Source organism: Loxodonta africana, chromosome 3, assembly GCF_030014295.1.
Source record: "Loxodonta africana isolate mLoxAfr1 chromosome 3, mLoxAfr1.hap2, whole genome shotgun sequence".
In the NCBI taxonomy this organism is placed as follows: domain Eukaryota; kingdom Metazoa; phylum Chordata; class Mammalia; order Proboscidea; family Elephantidae; genus Loxodonta; species Loxodonta africana.
In genome coordinates, this window is record NC_087344.1 from 52,769,407 (window position 1) to 52,786,055 (window position 16,649).

Consider the following 16,649-nt stretch of genomic DNA (forward strand, 5'->3'; position numbering starts at 1 on the left):
AGGGGGGCTCACGCATCAAGGCTGATTGGTGCAAATTTATTGCAGAGAAAGACAGAGCTCTATCTTTAGCTGGTGGCTAATTAATTGGCAGATTCACTTCTTTGAGAAGTGGCATTGGGTTGTGCCGGGAATGAAGGGAGCAAGGTCGCCTCTACCTCCAGCTTGCATGCTGAGATCCAGGTTCGGGTCCCATTAACAGTAGAAATCCAATTCACTGCTTATTTTCAGTTAAGGAAGCTGGGGCCCAGAGAGGGGTCATCTTGCCTGAGCTCCCAGAGTTGGTTGGCAGCATGGCTGAGACCAGAAATCATGTCTCTTCTGCTCTTTCCACTGAACTTACCACCCCTGGCTTACGGAGGAGCCCATCTCCTCAGACCCCTGTCTGCCCACCTGCCGCTTCCCATGGCCTGGAGGTTCAATAAAACTAAACAAAACCAAATCACTTGCCATCAAGTCAATTCCAACTCATGGTGACCCCATGTGTGCAGAGTAGAACTGTTCCATAGGGTTTTCAGGGCTATAATCTTTCAGAAGCTGATCAGCAGGCCTGTCTTCCGAGGCACCTCCAGGTGGGTTCAAAGCACCAACCTTTCAGTTAGTAGTCGAGCACTTAACCGATTGTGCCACCCAGGGACTGAGGCTCAATAGGAGCAGGCATGCGCCCAAGGTGCTTCCATTCAGAAACACCGTCTCTGGGGGATGTGGAACCTCGTCTCTTTGGGTCCATGTCCTCCACCTTGGGAGCAGGATTCCACATGGGTCTTCTGGCTTCCATCCCAGTGGGATGTCTGGCTGAGCCAGTCATCTTACATCTCCTGTCGTTCCCTGCCCTTCCCACCTCTGTCCTGGGACTGGGCAGTGGGAGAGAGGTCAGTAGGGCTGAGAAGCATGGTGCCACCTCACCTGCTCAGTGACATCCAGCTCTTTGGGCAAGGCCCATAGCAAACAAAGCCCTTTGACATGCATCGCTGCTGTGGACCCTGTGATTGTCCCTACGCCCGTATTACACATGAGGACACTGAGTCCCATGGAGCAACATAGCTTACCCAGGTCACTACTGAGTGCTAGAGTGAGAAACTTGAGCTAGACCACTGACTTCAAATTTGGGGGAGGCATGTAGGTGAGGAGGGGCAGAGAAAGTAGGGAAGGGCATTTTCAAAGAAAGACCCAATGCAGGAGCTTTGGGAGATGATGGCATTGTGAAATAAGAGCTGGAGGACTGTTAGACCTGGAAAGGAGCTTTTCCTATTTTTTTCTTTTGGAAAGACGTCTTGGTTATGAATCCTTTCTATCTCCTCTCCATTGTGCGTCTGTGTCTGGGAAGGCAATTTCTCACCTGTAATCCAGGTGTTGATTGGTGCTATCATAATCCTTGCCTAGCACATGTGTTGGGGAAAAAATGCTTTGTTTCTGCCTTCTCACACCCTACCCCTGCCAATGACCCTGCCTCCTTACCTGGTGTAGAGCTCACCTATAGCCCCATGCTTATCTTGACCTTGGATAGGAAGAATCCCTGCAGCCCACCGCTCCTTACCAGTTTTTGACTTCAGCTTGCTCCTGTTTCAGGGTTTCCCTCTGCCTACCATCCCTCCCTCATGCCTGATCCCACCCCTAGATGTCCCTGTTTGCTGTTTCAGTTCAGTGCTGAGATGCCCATCTGACTTCGCCCTCATCTAGCTCAGCCCTGCCACACACAGGCTACCTCGCCTCACCCTCACAGCCAGACCTCGGATGAAGAGGCAGCAGCAGCTAAAAAAAAAAAAAAAGGAGTGGTGAATTGAGGGCTAACCCACAAAATTCCCACGTGACCTCAACGAGTCACATGACTCTGCTCCGGATGGTAGCAAGCCAAAAACATCTATTGCTCACCAGTTGATTCCAACTCATAGCAATTCCATGGTTACAGAGTAGAACTGCTGTATTGGATTTTCTTGGCTATAATCTTTATGAAAGCAGATCACCGGGCCTTTCTTCCTCAGTGGGTTTGAACCACCAATCTTCAGCTTAGTAGATGAATGCAAACTTTTTACACCACCCAGGGACTTGGGTGGTAGTAGGAGCTGGTGGAAGGAGATTGGCTTTGGAGTCAGACAGATCTGCGTTCAGACCTAGGCATCACTGCTTACATCTGTGTCATATTGAACGTATCACTTCACCACTCTGAACTGCAGTCTCTTCTTTGTGATGAAGGTGTATTCATAGCACTTATTCACAGAGTGATGTGGGGATCCGAAATGCGTGGCACAGAAGAAAGCTCCAAAAGCAACACTTGTCTTATTTTAATCCTCTGCTGATATTAATGGAGCTCGCATTCCAGAAGGAGAGGCAGATGTGCAGCAGACAATTACACTCCAGCGTGACATACGCAGCGATCACAGCATTGTACAAGGCACGGGTTGTTGCACGAGCTGATGAAAAAAGAAGAGCGAAAGTGGTGTGAGAACTAGAAAGTGTCCCATGCCCAGGGAGGGAATTTTTAATCCTTAGAGATGAGATCTCCCATCTTCTCTACAGCCTGGAGTCCTGCTCCATCAACTGCCAGCAGGGCTGAGGAGGGGGCCTGGCTCTGAACTTTTCTCCCCTGTCCCCCGCCCCCCGTGGCTCCAGGTAGGAGACCCCTAGTCTGGGAGGCATAGCCATTCTGCCTCAACTTAGGTGTTTCCCAATGTTTGTTCCGCAGAATCTCAGCAGGGCAGGGACTAAGGTGAGGCAAGGAAAGACTCACTTTCAAGGTCATGCAATGGATGTCTCACTTGCCTCACCCTCATTTCAGCCCTGGCTCTAGTCCCACAATGTCCAGCCAAAGAAGGGCTCCACTGTGTAAAAAGTTCACTCCGAGCACACTCTAGCTTCAGGCCCTTTGCATTTGCCGTGCCTCTGCCCGGAGTGCTCTCCCCTAGATATCCACATGGCTCACACCTTCCTTTACTCTGGCCTCCCCCAGAAACGTCTCCCCAGGCTCTCCTGTCTCCTTTACTCTTCATTGCTTTACCCTGCTTTGTTTCTCATTACACTTGTCACCATTTGGTATTTTTAATTGTTTATTTACATCGTTATTTCATTGTTGGCTCCCCCTCTGGAATGACAGCTCCATGAGGGCAGGGACTTGCCTGCTTTCACTACTGTATCCCCAGGGCCTAGAACAGTGCCTGGCACAGAATAGACTCTCAAATATTTTTTTCAAAAATGAAGGAAAGATGGGGTGGGGCAGAGGAAAGAGAGAAAGATTCCGAGAATTCTGGAAGGGGAGGAGCACATTTAATTTTGCTTAACCCAGTAATTCTCAAACATAGTTGATGATAGAAAGCCTGTTGTCTAAAACATCTATTACCAAACCAAAAAGCCAAACCCGTTGCCATCAAGTTGATTTCAACTCATAGCAACTCTATAGGCCCCTTAGTTTCTACACAAGAAGCCCTGGTGGTACCACAGTTAAGGACTCAGCTGCTAACTACAAGGTTGGCGGTTCAAACTCACCCAGCAGCTCCTCTGGAGAAAAACCTGGTCATCTGCTCCCGTAAACATTGTTGTTTGTTGTTGTGTCCGTTCACATCGATTCTCACTTATAGTGACCGAATATGACAGAGGAAAACTGCCCCATAGCGTTTCCTAGGCTGTAATCTTTACGGGAGCAGATTGCCGGGTCTTTTCTCCTGCTGAGTGGTTGGTAAGTGCCAACCAGCGACCTTTCAGTTAGCAGCTGAGCATTTAACTATTCCACCTCCAGGGCTCCTTTTCCTATAAAGATTACAGCCTAGAAGACTCTATGGGGGCAGTTCTCTGTCGCATGGGATCACCATGAGCCAAAATTGACTCACAGGCACCCAGCAACAACGTTATCTACACACTGTGGGTAAGATGTCGTCAGGCACCAGAACTGCTCCGCTGTGTGTTGTTAGTTGCTGTGGACTCAGCTCCAGCTCATGACAACCTCATGTACAATGGAGTGAAACACTGCCCTGTCCTGTACCGTCTTAGTGATGATCATTGATATGTTTGAGTCCGTTGCTGTAGCTATCGTATCAGTCCAGCTCATTGAGGGTTTCTTTTGTTTTTGTTGGCCCTCTACTTTACCAACCATGATGTCCTTTTCTAGCAATTGGTCTTTCCTTCTAAAGTAAGCAAACCAAAGTCTTGCCATCCTCACTTCTAAGGAACCTTCTAGTTGTATTTCCACCTGTCTGTTAGTTTGTTGTACTGTGGTGGTTTATATGTTGCTGTGATGCTGGAAGCTATGCTACCAGGATCTCACATACCAGCAGCGTCACCCATGGTGGACAGCTTTCAGTGGAGCTTCCAGATTAAGACAGACTAGGAAGAAAGGCCTGGTGTTCTACTTCTGAAAAGTAGCCACTGAAAACCCAGCTATGCACCTGTCTTCTAATTTACCACTTCCCAAGGACGCGCCTCTCGTCCCTGTGTGGTGGGCTGTTCTCCGCTCTCTCCCTGGCACGCCCTTATGGATCCTGTTGCTTCAGGCATCTGGTGTACCTGTTGGTGCTCCTAACACCACCACCCAATTACCAGAGCTGCAACATCCCCCTCCCAACCTCCTCCTCCACCAGCCTCACACCTGGCCAACAAACAGTGACTTGCAAGCTGTCCCCTCCACCCCTGACCTGCCTCACGTGCACACACCATCTGTGCCCACCATGGGCTGGCTGGTGGATTTATGCACCTGAGAATGTGTCCTTCCCTCCTCCTTCCAGGTGCTAGGTAACCCTTCTCTGGTCTAGAGCTCATCAGCCATGTGGATTGATGATGCTCAGCTCTTATCTGTACCTTCAAAGGTGAGAGAGACCCTAGGGAAGGTGAGCCAGGTGAAGTGGTCTACCCATGGCTAGGAATTGCAGCAGATGGATCAGGTCCTACCATGGACCCCCAGCTACATACACTCCCCTTCTCCCTAGGACTGAGTGAAACATTATGTACACAGAGCTGCAGATACGGGATGTTTGCTTGCCCTTTCTCTGATTTAAACATGAATTAATCAATCAGTCATCATTAATGATGGAAACCTTATTAAAGAGCCTGTATGTACCGTGGTGGTTATAGTAGAGCCAAAAGGTCTGGGTTCTAATCCCGGTTCTGTCACCTAGGGCTGTGTGATCTTGGCAAATGATTTCACCTCTCTGTTTCCTCATGGAAAATGGGAATAATAATGGTTTCCCTCTCCTAGGATGGTTGTGGCTGTTGATTAAATGAGGGGATGTGTATAAAGCACTTAGCCCATGCCTGGCATGCCTGGCATGGAGGCGGTGCTGTTAAAGCCTGAGGACTTCCCTGACCATCCCAATTGGGTCAGGTTTCCCCTGCCCACTCCCACAGCCACCCACCTTTCTCCCACCATTACACTTGCCCCACTACGTGGGGATGGCACTGTGACGTCTCCATCTCCCCACTGTGTTTTCGTGGAGGGCGGGGCAGTGCTCCAGCCAACCCTGCATCCAGGATCCCCACCAGGGCCTGCATGGAGCAGGAACAGTAAGCTTTGGGGTAGAGTGAATGAGGGAAGGAGAAAGGGGAGGAGCGGTCCATTCAGTCCGCCTGGGCCACTGCTTCCTTGGACTACTGCTTCCCTTTGGGTGGCAGGGTGTGTTTGATGAGAAATTTGGGTGTCACGGAAGCAAACAGAATTTTCCTGGGGCTTTTTTGCCCTTTCATCAGGTGTAATTTGATTAGCAAGTTGTGAATGATGGGGTATGGCCCTCCAGAACACCATATCTCAATGAGGGTTTTGCAAGACCCTGGTGCACAGGGTGGCGATGGGGGTTAAGGGTTGGGTAATACTGGGCTATCAGGGGCTTGACCTCTGGCCTAAGTTAGAGGCAGGCCTCCCTGGGGTGAGCCCCACATTTACCCCTTGCCCTGGAGTTTGGGATCTGAAACCCTGCACCGCACAGATCGAATCTGACTGCAGGTTCCACATTGATCATTTTGAGGTCAATTCTTGTTTTTTTTCCTGGAGTGTTGTAACCATTAAGTTCCAGGCAGGGGTCAGGCCTCTGGGCTCAATCGGCTCAGGTTGTCCGCACAATTGAAATCCCTGAGCCCATCCTGGCTAGTTTTCTCATTAAGACGATCAGACTGGATTGATCCATTAGATCGATGGCTGGATATCAGCCTGCAGGAAACCAATGAAATGAGACTGGGTGATCGGCCCAAGAATGAAGGCCCCTGTTGAGTTGGGGTGGGTTCTCAGCCCTCTGGGGTGGGGCTGGGGAGGCAGAGGAGCAGGTCAGAGGCCTCACCAGCTGGACTTTGCTGTAAAGGCAGCAGTGTTCCAAGACTGCAGCTACCGAAGCAGTAGTCCCAGCCTTCTTGTGCCCTACCCCAGCCAGTGATCCTAGGATCTGGGCAGGGATTCCAAGGTGCAGCTGGTTGGAGTAAGCATCAACTGGTACCAGCTTATAAAGATTTGAGATTCCTTCCCAGATGCTGTTGTCGTTGTTAGCTGCTGTTACGTTGTCCCCCAACTCATAGCAACCCCATATTCAATGGAATGAAATGCTACCCGGTCCTGAGCTGTATTCATGATTGATTGGGGATTGAACTGTTGTGATCCATAGAGTTTCCATTGGTTGATTTTCAGAAGTAGAATGCCAAGCCGTCCTTCCCAGTCCATCTTAGCCTGGAAGCTCTGCCGTGACCCGTTCAACATCATAGCAACACACAAGCCTCCACTGACCGATGGGTGGTGGCTGAGCATGAGGTGCTTTGGCTGGGAGTCGAACCTGGGTCTCCCCCACAGAAGGCAAGAATTCTACCACTGAACCACCATTGCCTTCCCCGATCCACCACCCACACATTGCTGTCAAGTCGATTTCAACTTACAGTGATCACCTCCACCACTACCACCATGGCCAAAGATTGGGACTGCCCCTCCCAGAGGGTGGCAGACTGTGTGTGATAGGAAATTTGGGTGTTGAGGGGGCAGAACAGCAGTTTCCCAGGGCTGTCTTCCCCTTTATTCAGGCATAATTTTATTTGGAAGCTGAGAATGGAGGGTCACAGGCATCTAGAGCACCATATCCCAGTATGGGTTTCACAGGACCCAGGTGCACTGGATGGTGATGGGGGTTAAGGGATGGATAAGGCTGGGTTTAGCACGCTTCAGCAGGTTTATTTCCTAAAGGATTTAATGGTTTTATGCACATTGTGATTCTCAGAATAGGGGATGGAGCTGGAGTGTTTGACCACAGAATGATTTCTGTGGGGTATTCTGTAGAAATACGTTGAGGCACTTCCTTAAGGTGCCAGTGGGTCCTGCATTCATGGGAAAATTCATCCCAAGAAGTGTTTTGGGGTTGGAGAGATCCATGGGAGCCAGGAAGATGTCACTGAGGAAGAGGAAAAGAGTGATCAGCCCCGCTCAGGCCCACAGTCAACATTCACATAGAAACAATGTGAATGACACCCCCTGCAGTTGGGCAATGGAACTACCTTTACTCATCTGCCTGCTCTCTCCCCCACCCGCCTCTGTCAGCCCAGCCCTCCTGATCAGCTCGTATCCCTCATCACCCCCTTCTCCTTTCTCCCATAGGCTACTTGACCGTCAACATTGAGCCTCTCCCACCTGTGGTGGCTGGTGATGCCGTGACCTTGAAATGTAACTTCAAAACAGATGGCCGCATGCGTGAAATCGTGTGGTACCGGGTAAGTTGCCATCACTGTCCCTTCCACACCCATGGCCGGGACTGATGGTACAGTCCTCACAGACCCTCTGGAGGCCCTCACAGATGTAGCTGTGTCCTCAGCCATAACTCAGACCTGAGTTCTTCTGTGCCCTCTGCCACGTCTTTATCCTCTGCTGAAACCCCCCTCAAAGACCGCCATGCCTAGCCTTCTCTTCTGCCCTCAGAATCTATCTTGTTCTGGCCTGCTTTGTACTCTTAATCTGCCCCTGAGATGCCCCCGAGATGGACGGTTGCATAGATACGTAGGTAGGTAGGTAGATTAGATAGGTGGATAGGTGGATGGGTGGATGGGTGGGTGGGTGGATGGATGGATGGATGGATGGATGGATGGATGGATGGATGGATGGATGGATGGATGGATGGATGGATGGATGGATGGATGGATGGATGGGTGGGTGGATGGCATCGTGTCAACTTCAACTCTTGGCAACCTTATGTACAAAAGAACAAAATGTTACCTGCTCCTGTATTATCATCGTGATTACCAGTATGCTGAAGTCCATTATTGCCAATCCACCTGGAATATACCTCTATTTCAAGAAACCTCATTAGCACCAAAATATAAGTTTCTAAGAACACAGTGGGCCCTGGTGGCAGTAGAACAACTGCCTAATGGGAATGTCTAATGGTGAAATTTCAGGCATGAGGCTTTGAGTAATGTTTCTGGCCGGGAAGAGAGAAGGACAGGAAGGCATCCTGACTTTAAAAGCTAATTACAGAGATGATTTGCCATATAATCCAACTACATATAGGTTTAGCCCTGGCGTCTGGCACCATAAGTTTAGGTGTAAGAACAATATTGTTAGAGACAAGCAGGTGCCCACCTGTCCAAGGCCCAGGTTTTGGCCACAAGAGGAACAGCCTGAGGCCTTGGACTCAAGTTTTGGTCTTTTCACTGATAGGGACCTTTGTGTGTCTGGACAGAGCATCCCAGCCTGGTCTCCCTTTGTGTAAGAGAGTTGGGGCTGAGCTCAGGAGAAGATCCAATTGGCAGTGATGTTCTTCTTGCAATGGAGCAAGGTACCATGATCTAAGGAATGAGTTAGAGAACTTCCCTTTTATAATCTAAAACATGGGCTGGCAAACTTTTTCTGTGAAGGGATAGTAAATATTTTTGCCTCCGCAACCATATGGTTTCTGTCATAACTACTCAACTCTGCTGTTGGAGTGTGAAAGCAGCCATAGACAATGCGTGAACGAAGGGCTGTATTGGTTTCCTAGGGCTGCCATAACAAAGTAGCATCATCTGGGTGGCTTAAAACAACAGAAATGTCTTCTCTCACAGTTTTGGAGGCTGAGTCCAAAACCAAATTGTCCACAGGGTGAGTTCCTTCTTGAAGACTTAGAGGGAGAATCTATTCAATTCTTCTCTCTTAGCTTCTGGTGGTTGCTAAGAATCCTCAGCATTCCTTGGCGTGTGGCAGCACAGCTCCAATCTCTGCCTCCATTTCACATGACATTCTCCCTGTGTGTCTCTGCTTCTTTACATGGTGTTCTCTGTGTATGTGGATCTCCAAATTTCCCTTGTCTTATAAGGACACCAGTCATTGTGTTAGGGCCCACCCGTGGCCAATATGACATCATATTAACTTGATTGCATATGCAAAGACCCTACCTTCAAATAAGTCATATTCACAGGTTCTAGGTGGATAAGAACTTTGTGTGGCCCTTATTCAGCCCATAAAACTACATGACTTTATTCCAATAAAATTTTATTTATAGATACTGAGATTTTGATTTCATATAATTTTCTCGTATCTCAAAAACTTCTTTTTATATTTTTCCAGTGATTAAAAAATGTAAAAACCATTCTTGGCTTGGGAACCATACAAAAACAGGTGGTAGACCAATATGGCCCCCAGGCTGTAGTTTGCCAACACCTGATTTAAGATAACACTTTGCTAACCTTTGTAAGCTGCATTGCCCTTTCTTCAAATGAAACCAGTAGCCAAGTAGAACTGGCCTAACCAAAGCATGGTGCAGGGTGGAGGAGGTGGAAACTGGGGTGGGCATAGTTTGGAGGTCAGACATGGAGAGCTGGCTTCCCAGCCCTTCAGGCTGCCACCGCATCCACTCTGCAGTCAGGGGAACTGTGTTAGAGAAGCCCTCTGGGGCTCGCTTACCATTCACAGCCTTGGCTCAAAACAGCTCTCCTCACCCTCCTTCTTGCTCTTAGTCGTCTTGCTTTGAACCATCCTGACCTTGCTGCTCTTTCTTTCATTTTCAGCATTTGCTTCACCATTTGCTGGTCGGTGCTATTTTGTTCACTGTGATCTGGACTCCTTTTAACCACAATAGTGGTTCTCCATCTTAGCACAAAGCTCTTCTTGCTTAGAATCAACTCCAAGACATTCCACCCAAGCTCTCCCAGCATCCTTGTCCCCACAGTTGTGAACCTGACATTCAGTACCCATAGGGTCCCAAACTTAGAGGAAGTTTCCATCCTAGATAGATCAGTGGGTCTAGAGAAAGTCAAGGCATCTGTTAAATAGTGCCGTGAACTGAATCACTACTAGGCGTATTTACATGATATGGGAACTGCTTGGCTGACACACGCTGTGAGCATCTCATTAGCACCTGGCAGAAGGACTGGGAAAAATTAACTCCAGCTCACTGCTGATGATGGGACCACATCTCTCGCTCAACCAGCCTGTGGATGGGATCAGAGTGTTGTTGTCATTGTTAGGTGCCATCGAATCAGTTCCAACTCATAACGGCCCTATGTACAACAGAACGAAACACTGCCCTGTCCTGCACCATCCTCACAATCGTTGTTATGCTTGAGTCCATTGTTGCAGCCACTGTGTCAATCCATCTTGTGGAGGGTCTTACTCTTTTTCACTGACCCTCTACTTATTAGTGGATGTTTACAGCTGTTCTCATTTTGAGTCATGCCACATCAGCAAACGATGGTCCCAAAAGCATGACTCCATCCACATCGTTAAGGTTGACTCTACTTTGAGGAGCAGCTCTTTCCCACTTGTCTTTTGACTGCTTTCCAGAGTGGGACCAGAGTAAGGGGTAGTGAACGCCCTACCCAGATGATGGAGTGAAATATGGCGACCCAGTGGGAACTGTTCAGGTCAGAAGGAGCTTAGACTTCATGAACAGTTCCCATTGGGTTGCCATATTTCTCTCCATCAGTTGGGTAGGACATTCACTCTTGTTACTGCGCTCACAGTGGTGAAACTCTCCCCGCAGAGGCAGCTGCCAGGGTCAAGGGCAATGACAGTGCTAGGTGAGGTCCAGGTGTAGGGAGCCAGGAGCTAGTTTCCATGTAACTCTGAAGATGGGAGGCGAGCACTGGGGCAGGAGGGGAGGGCCCAGGTTGTGGTTTGGACATTTTCCCTACCCTTCTCTACCCCAATGTTGACAGCCACTCCCCCCACCCCACCCCATGACTCTCTCCCACTCTAGCCTTGGGTCACATTGATTGCTTTAAGAATCAGTTACATTTCATACAGGTGTCAGGCCCCGCATCTCCAGTTATGGTGGAAAAGTTATGGTAGGCTGCACTAATTAATTTATTTCATTTCACATCCTTTGACTGAGTGCCTCTGGAGCAGGGGTATGCAGATGTATGCAAATCATATGCAAATAGCCCACGGGAGCCAAATGCTTGGGCCCTTTGAATTCTGTAGCTGGACTGAGGTGGTGGCTCAGCTGTGTTACTCTCCTTGGAATCAGGGGAGTTCCCGTGCACCCTGTCTGTGAATGTGAGGGGTGGGGCAGGGCACGGTAGGAAATCCCAGGGAAGTGGTCCCATGCCACTTCCTGTTTTCTCTTTGTCTGCTGCCATTCTGGCTTTGCAGCACCAATGGCCTCTTTTCCAAGGAGCCAGCTGAATGGAGAGAGATAAGAGCCTACCAGGATGGGGGCTCCAGGAGCCATGGGCCAGGGCAGGGCTTCTAGAAGGGAGTGGGAGAAGCAGCAAGGGAAGCTTTCATCTCCTTCTCCAGCTCAACCCTCTTCTCATCATCCCCTCCCCTGCCAGACAGCCCCCCACAGCCTCATCTCCCATCTCCCTCTCCCCGCAGCTTGCCCCTGCCCAAACAGGGAGCCCAGCGTTGTGTTGTTTGTTTTCTGTACGTGTGTTTGCTTCCCTCCCAAGCTTCCTTCCCGCGTCCCCCGTGAATGAGCTTACAGAGCCTGGCTTGGAAGGAAATGAATAGATTACACAGCCCAGCCAGGACTGTCTCCAATCCCTTTAGAAGGGAAAAGCAGGGCATTGTGATGAGGCCGTCACTGCAGCTCAGCCCGGCGTGCACAAAATGGCCCAAAACATGTGTAGACCCCAGCGGGCTCCCCTCTGCTCCTAAAGACATTATCTAGAAATTGGATCAGACTGAGCTTTCAGAAAACCTAATGAATGGGTTTGATTCTTTGGGTAATTTGGGGGATCTGATGAAATTGTCTAAAGCAAAAGGGATCTCCCCCTCAAGGTTAACAAGGCCTCTGGCTGAACATTTGGGAAGGTCCTGCCTTTAAGACCCCTTGGGGAAGAAGGGAGGCCCTTGGGAAAAGACCTGAGTCTTGGACACATTGCCCCATGGTGTAGCCAACTTGAGGGATCCAGCCAAAACCATAAAATAGACTCAAGGATATTTGATCAGAGCCCCGCGCCTGGGCTGCCCAATATATTAACCACTAGCCACATGGGTGGTGCAAACAGTTAACACGCTCACTGCTAACTGAAAACTTGGAGATTCAAATCCATACAGAGGTACTTCAGAAGAAAGGCCTGGCAATCTACTTCCCAAAAATCAGCCTTCAAAAACCCTATGGAGCACAGATCTACTCTGACACACATGGGGAATCGTTAGAACAGAGTCCATGGCAACTGGTTAGCTCCATATGGCTATTACATTTAAATTAATTTAAGTTAAATTAATTTAAAAAGCCACCTCCTCAGTCAGACTATCCACATATCAAGTGCTCACTAGCCATATGTGGCTCATGGCTACTGTATTGGACAGCATAGGTATTGAACATTTCTATCATCTCAGAAAGTTCTACTGGACAGTCTGCTGTAGATATTTGAAATTTTCTTCTGTGGCTTCTGGAATACACTGTGCGTTCCTGACAGGGGATAACAGTGAGTGTTCATCGAGCCAGATTTCCAACCAAACTAGCTCTAAAATGAATTTCAGTAAAATGAGTTTTATTTCTCTTGCAATCTGCCATCATTAGAGTATGTGGGGCCAGGGGAGTAGGGAGTGAGGGGAAGAGAGAGGTGGTTAACATTCTCAAAAGACTTTGTTGAAAACACAAAGAGGATGTCAAGAGAGTTGTCAGATCCCTGAGGTGCTGGGTATTGTAGATGTCTATCAAAGCCCTGTTCAACTGACAGATGCTCACATCCCTTTTCACCTTCTCCCTATGCTTTCTCCACTGTTGCATGGGTTTGTCTCCCAGGTTTGAGGTTCCCTGGCTCCATCTTCACAGTTCTTTCTTCCTAGAATTACAGTGCTAATAGAGTAGAAGTGCAATTCCATATTTGGCCAGTAGGAGGCTGTCATCTAACTGTCGATCTACCCTAGTATTAAAACCAAGACTTGGTTCCAGGAAACAAATGACAAATAATATTCTTTACTTAATCACTATGGTCCATTATATGTTTACAATTGAGGACTTATGAAGTAATACTGTTAATACTAAACTTCATGGCTAACATTATCAAGCCTTTACTCTATGCCAGGCTTTGGATCAAGTGCTTTACATACATTAAAACATTTAATTTTCACGTTGGTCCTACGAAGTAGGTACTATTATTAATCTAATTTTTCACATACAGAAACTGAGGCCATCCAAAAAGACAGTGTCTCAGCAAGTGTTGCCTTCCCTGACTTCTGCAGAAAGTTATAGACACTCCTCCCTCCATGATTTCATAGCCTCCTTGTGGGTCTCTACTCCAGCACTTACCTCAACATGTCAAAACACAATGCCCACTGGACGATGAGCACCTCGGGGTCAGCCATGTCATCTCGCTGATGTGTCCGCAATGCTTAGTGCAGAGTAGCCTCAGTAAATATTTGTTAAATGGTAGAGCTATAAATGGAGCGCTGGTGGTACAGTGGTTAAGAGCTCAGCAGCTAACCAACAGTTGGACAGTTCAAATCCATCAACCGCTCCTTAGAAACCCTCTGGGGCAGTTCCACTCTGTACTATAGGGTCACTCTGAGTTGGAATCGACTCAACAGCACACAGCAACAACAACATAAATATAAATGCATGTGCAGATTTTGACAGACCACACTGTGTAGCCCACTTGTGTTTCAGGTAGGTATATGTGTACGGCTGATAGTATCTGTTTGTGTGAGAGTGTGGGTCTTTGTACACTCAAGGGGCTTTGCAGAACACGGGGAGACAAAAGGAACATTTCTTCTTAGGACACACTGTCTAAACTCATTTAGCTGGAGGTTACCTGCCCAGCAGGCAAAGCCAAAGGTCTGTTTATATCATAGAAATCCATTAAACAGCCACAGAGAATCATGGGAATTTAACCTTTCACAGCAGTTTTTATCATCCCTCCTTTGTTTTGTTTCCTTCCTTCACAATTTTTTCCCCAAAAGGTGTTCCAGGCCTGGGTTACAAGAGCACAGAAAAGAGAGCCACAGAGCAAGGTAGAGAGAGAAGGAGATCTACAGACAGCGATAAAGCCCCAGCTTTAAGTCTTCCTTATCTCTCTTCTTTCACCTTGTGGGGAGACGTGTGCCTGCATGTTTGTTTTGAGGTGTAAATGCCTCTGCTTTGGCACCACCTGGCCAGGGCTATGTTCCCCTTTGGGGCTGTGCTGGATGCCTCTGCAACAAGGTTTTGCAGTTGCTTTGGACCACTAGAGAAAGGATTGAGATTGGAGACTGGGAAGGGTGGGCTAGAAAGAGACAAAACTTTGACACCAGAAGACCCACGTATGAGTTCTGGTATGAGGCTTTGGGAGTGACCTAAGCTTCCTGCATTTTAGAAGCCTCATCTGAAATTGGGCATGAACACACCTACTTTGTAGGCTTGAATGAGATAATGTCTGCAACCAAACAAGCCCAGTCCTTGGCTCATGATGGTTCCTACTCAATAAATGGTAGCCACTGGCCTGTCACATCTCTTGGTAGCTTAAGGAGTCTGGAGAGGGAAGTTCCAGAGTAAAAATACAGTGAAAGGTGTTTTAGGAGGATCACCAGGATCAAATGCCTTGAATTTCAACCTACCATCTACATTCCCAAGGGATAGAGGCAGAGACGACACTTAGGTCAGTACACCGTACTGTAAGGTTATGCGGGTGAACTCAGCAGATTTCAATTCTTTGAAATATCAGCACATAGTTAAGCCATTTTAGTGGATCTTAGCTCTCCCTGAAGCAGAAAGTTATTTCAAAATGGCTGTACTGGCATATGTGCTCTATGAGTTGCAGTACTTGGCCATGTTTTGTTTGATGATCATAGGAGACACTGCAGTTGAATAATATCATAAAGGCAAGAAGGCAGGCACACTATGGGTGACCCGCAGTAACCAGGGCCAAAGTCCTAAAAAACTGGGCTGGGCCATTCCTTTGACCCCTCTGGCTTAGAGTCTAGCAGGACAGGCACTCAAGCTGGGTGCTCCATGCTAGTCCTCTGGACCCACACCCTGATCTTGGACCCGTAACTGTTACAGTTCCAACATCTAGATGAGAAAGGGAATGAGGAAGACAAGAGGCATCCTTCTTCACAGAGCCAGGGCAGAGGTGGCCCAAGCTGCCTTCTCCAGGCCTTCTTCCCCTGCCTCTGACATTCCAAATATATGCCCCATGCCCAATCTCATTACACCAGTCACACAGGAGGATAGAGAATGCAGCCAAAGAGAGGGCCTGCCAAAGAACAGCTGACTGTAGAATAAATGTTATCACACATAAAGAAGAAAAAAGAGCAAGTTTCCAAGTCTAGTTCCATTGCCTTCCTTTTATTCCACCCAACAAAAGCCCCACATTCAACCATAGTGGTCTGGTTGGTTTCACCCCAGATCTGTATCATCACAGCCCCTCCTTCTTGGAGGTGGAGTGAGGGAGGAACCCTTAAGCTCCCCCTCGAGGTAGGAATGTGAATGGCAATTATTACAGCCCCAATTCTTGGTCTTTAATGGGAGTTTTGTTTTAAGGGGCAGGGATTTCCCTCTCTGATTGCTCATTAGAGTTTTCGGATGGGCTTGTAAAGAAATACTGATACCTGAGCTCATTCTACAGTTACTGAGCTAGAATCTTCAGGATTGGAGCCTCAGACTTGATTGTGATACAATCAGCCCAGCCAGAGACAATGCCCTGGTGTTTGGGAAACTCTGATAGAGGGAGCTGCTCCATCCGTTCACTCAACATTAATTCAATACATACGTACTGAGTTGGAGTGGTTCCAGGCACTGGGCGAACAGGACAAGATCCCATGCTCATATAGTTTATTTACCTTGGGAGAGAGGGGAGGATAAAAAGATAAAGAGGCAAGAAATATACCACATAATGATAAATATGATGCCTATAATTAAAACAGACTGATTGATGGGACAGAAAGGGGTTGGATGGTTAGGTAAGAAAAGACCCACTTAAGCTGAGATCTCAAAGACAGTAAGGAACCTGTCATGCCAAGGAGAGAAGGTCCAGCATTCTGAGCAGAGAGAAGACCAGGTATAAAAGACTACGGTGGAAACAAGCTTCATGTGTTCAAAGAACATAAAGAAAGCCCATGTGGCCGGGACAAAACAAGAGAGGGAGGTAGAATTAAGAGATAAGTTTGGGTAGATGGGCAGGGACCATTCATGCCCAGCTCCGTGCACCAGGAAATGGAATCTGGAGCCATTATAAGTACAACAGGGAGCACCAGGGGGTTTTAAGCAGGGAAGTAACAAGACCTGGTGTAGTTCATTAAAACATCACATCTGGATGGAGAATGGATGGGGGCGTAGGTAGGCAAGACAGGAAGCAGAGGGATG

General features: G+C 48.1%; 1 protein-coding gene across 1 annotated transcript in view; it reads left to right on the top strand.

Moving 5' to 3' along the window:
- IGSF21 (immunoglobin superfamily member 21) overlaps window positions 1–16,649 on the top strand; it is a 354,878-nt gene that overhangs the window by 127,396 nt on the left and 210,833 nt on the right. Inside the window, exon 2 of the mRNA XM_010593063.2 lies at window positions 7,544–7,656. Within this exon, the coding sequence (XP_010591365.2) occupies window positions 7,544–7,656 (113 nt within the window). The remainder of the gene's footprint in view (window positions 1–7,543; window positions 7,657–16,649) is intronic.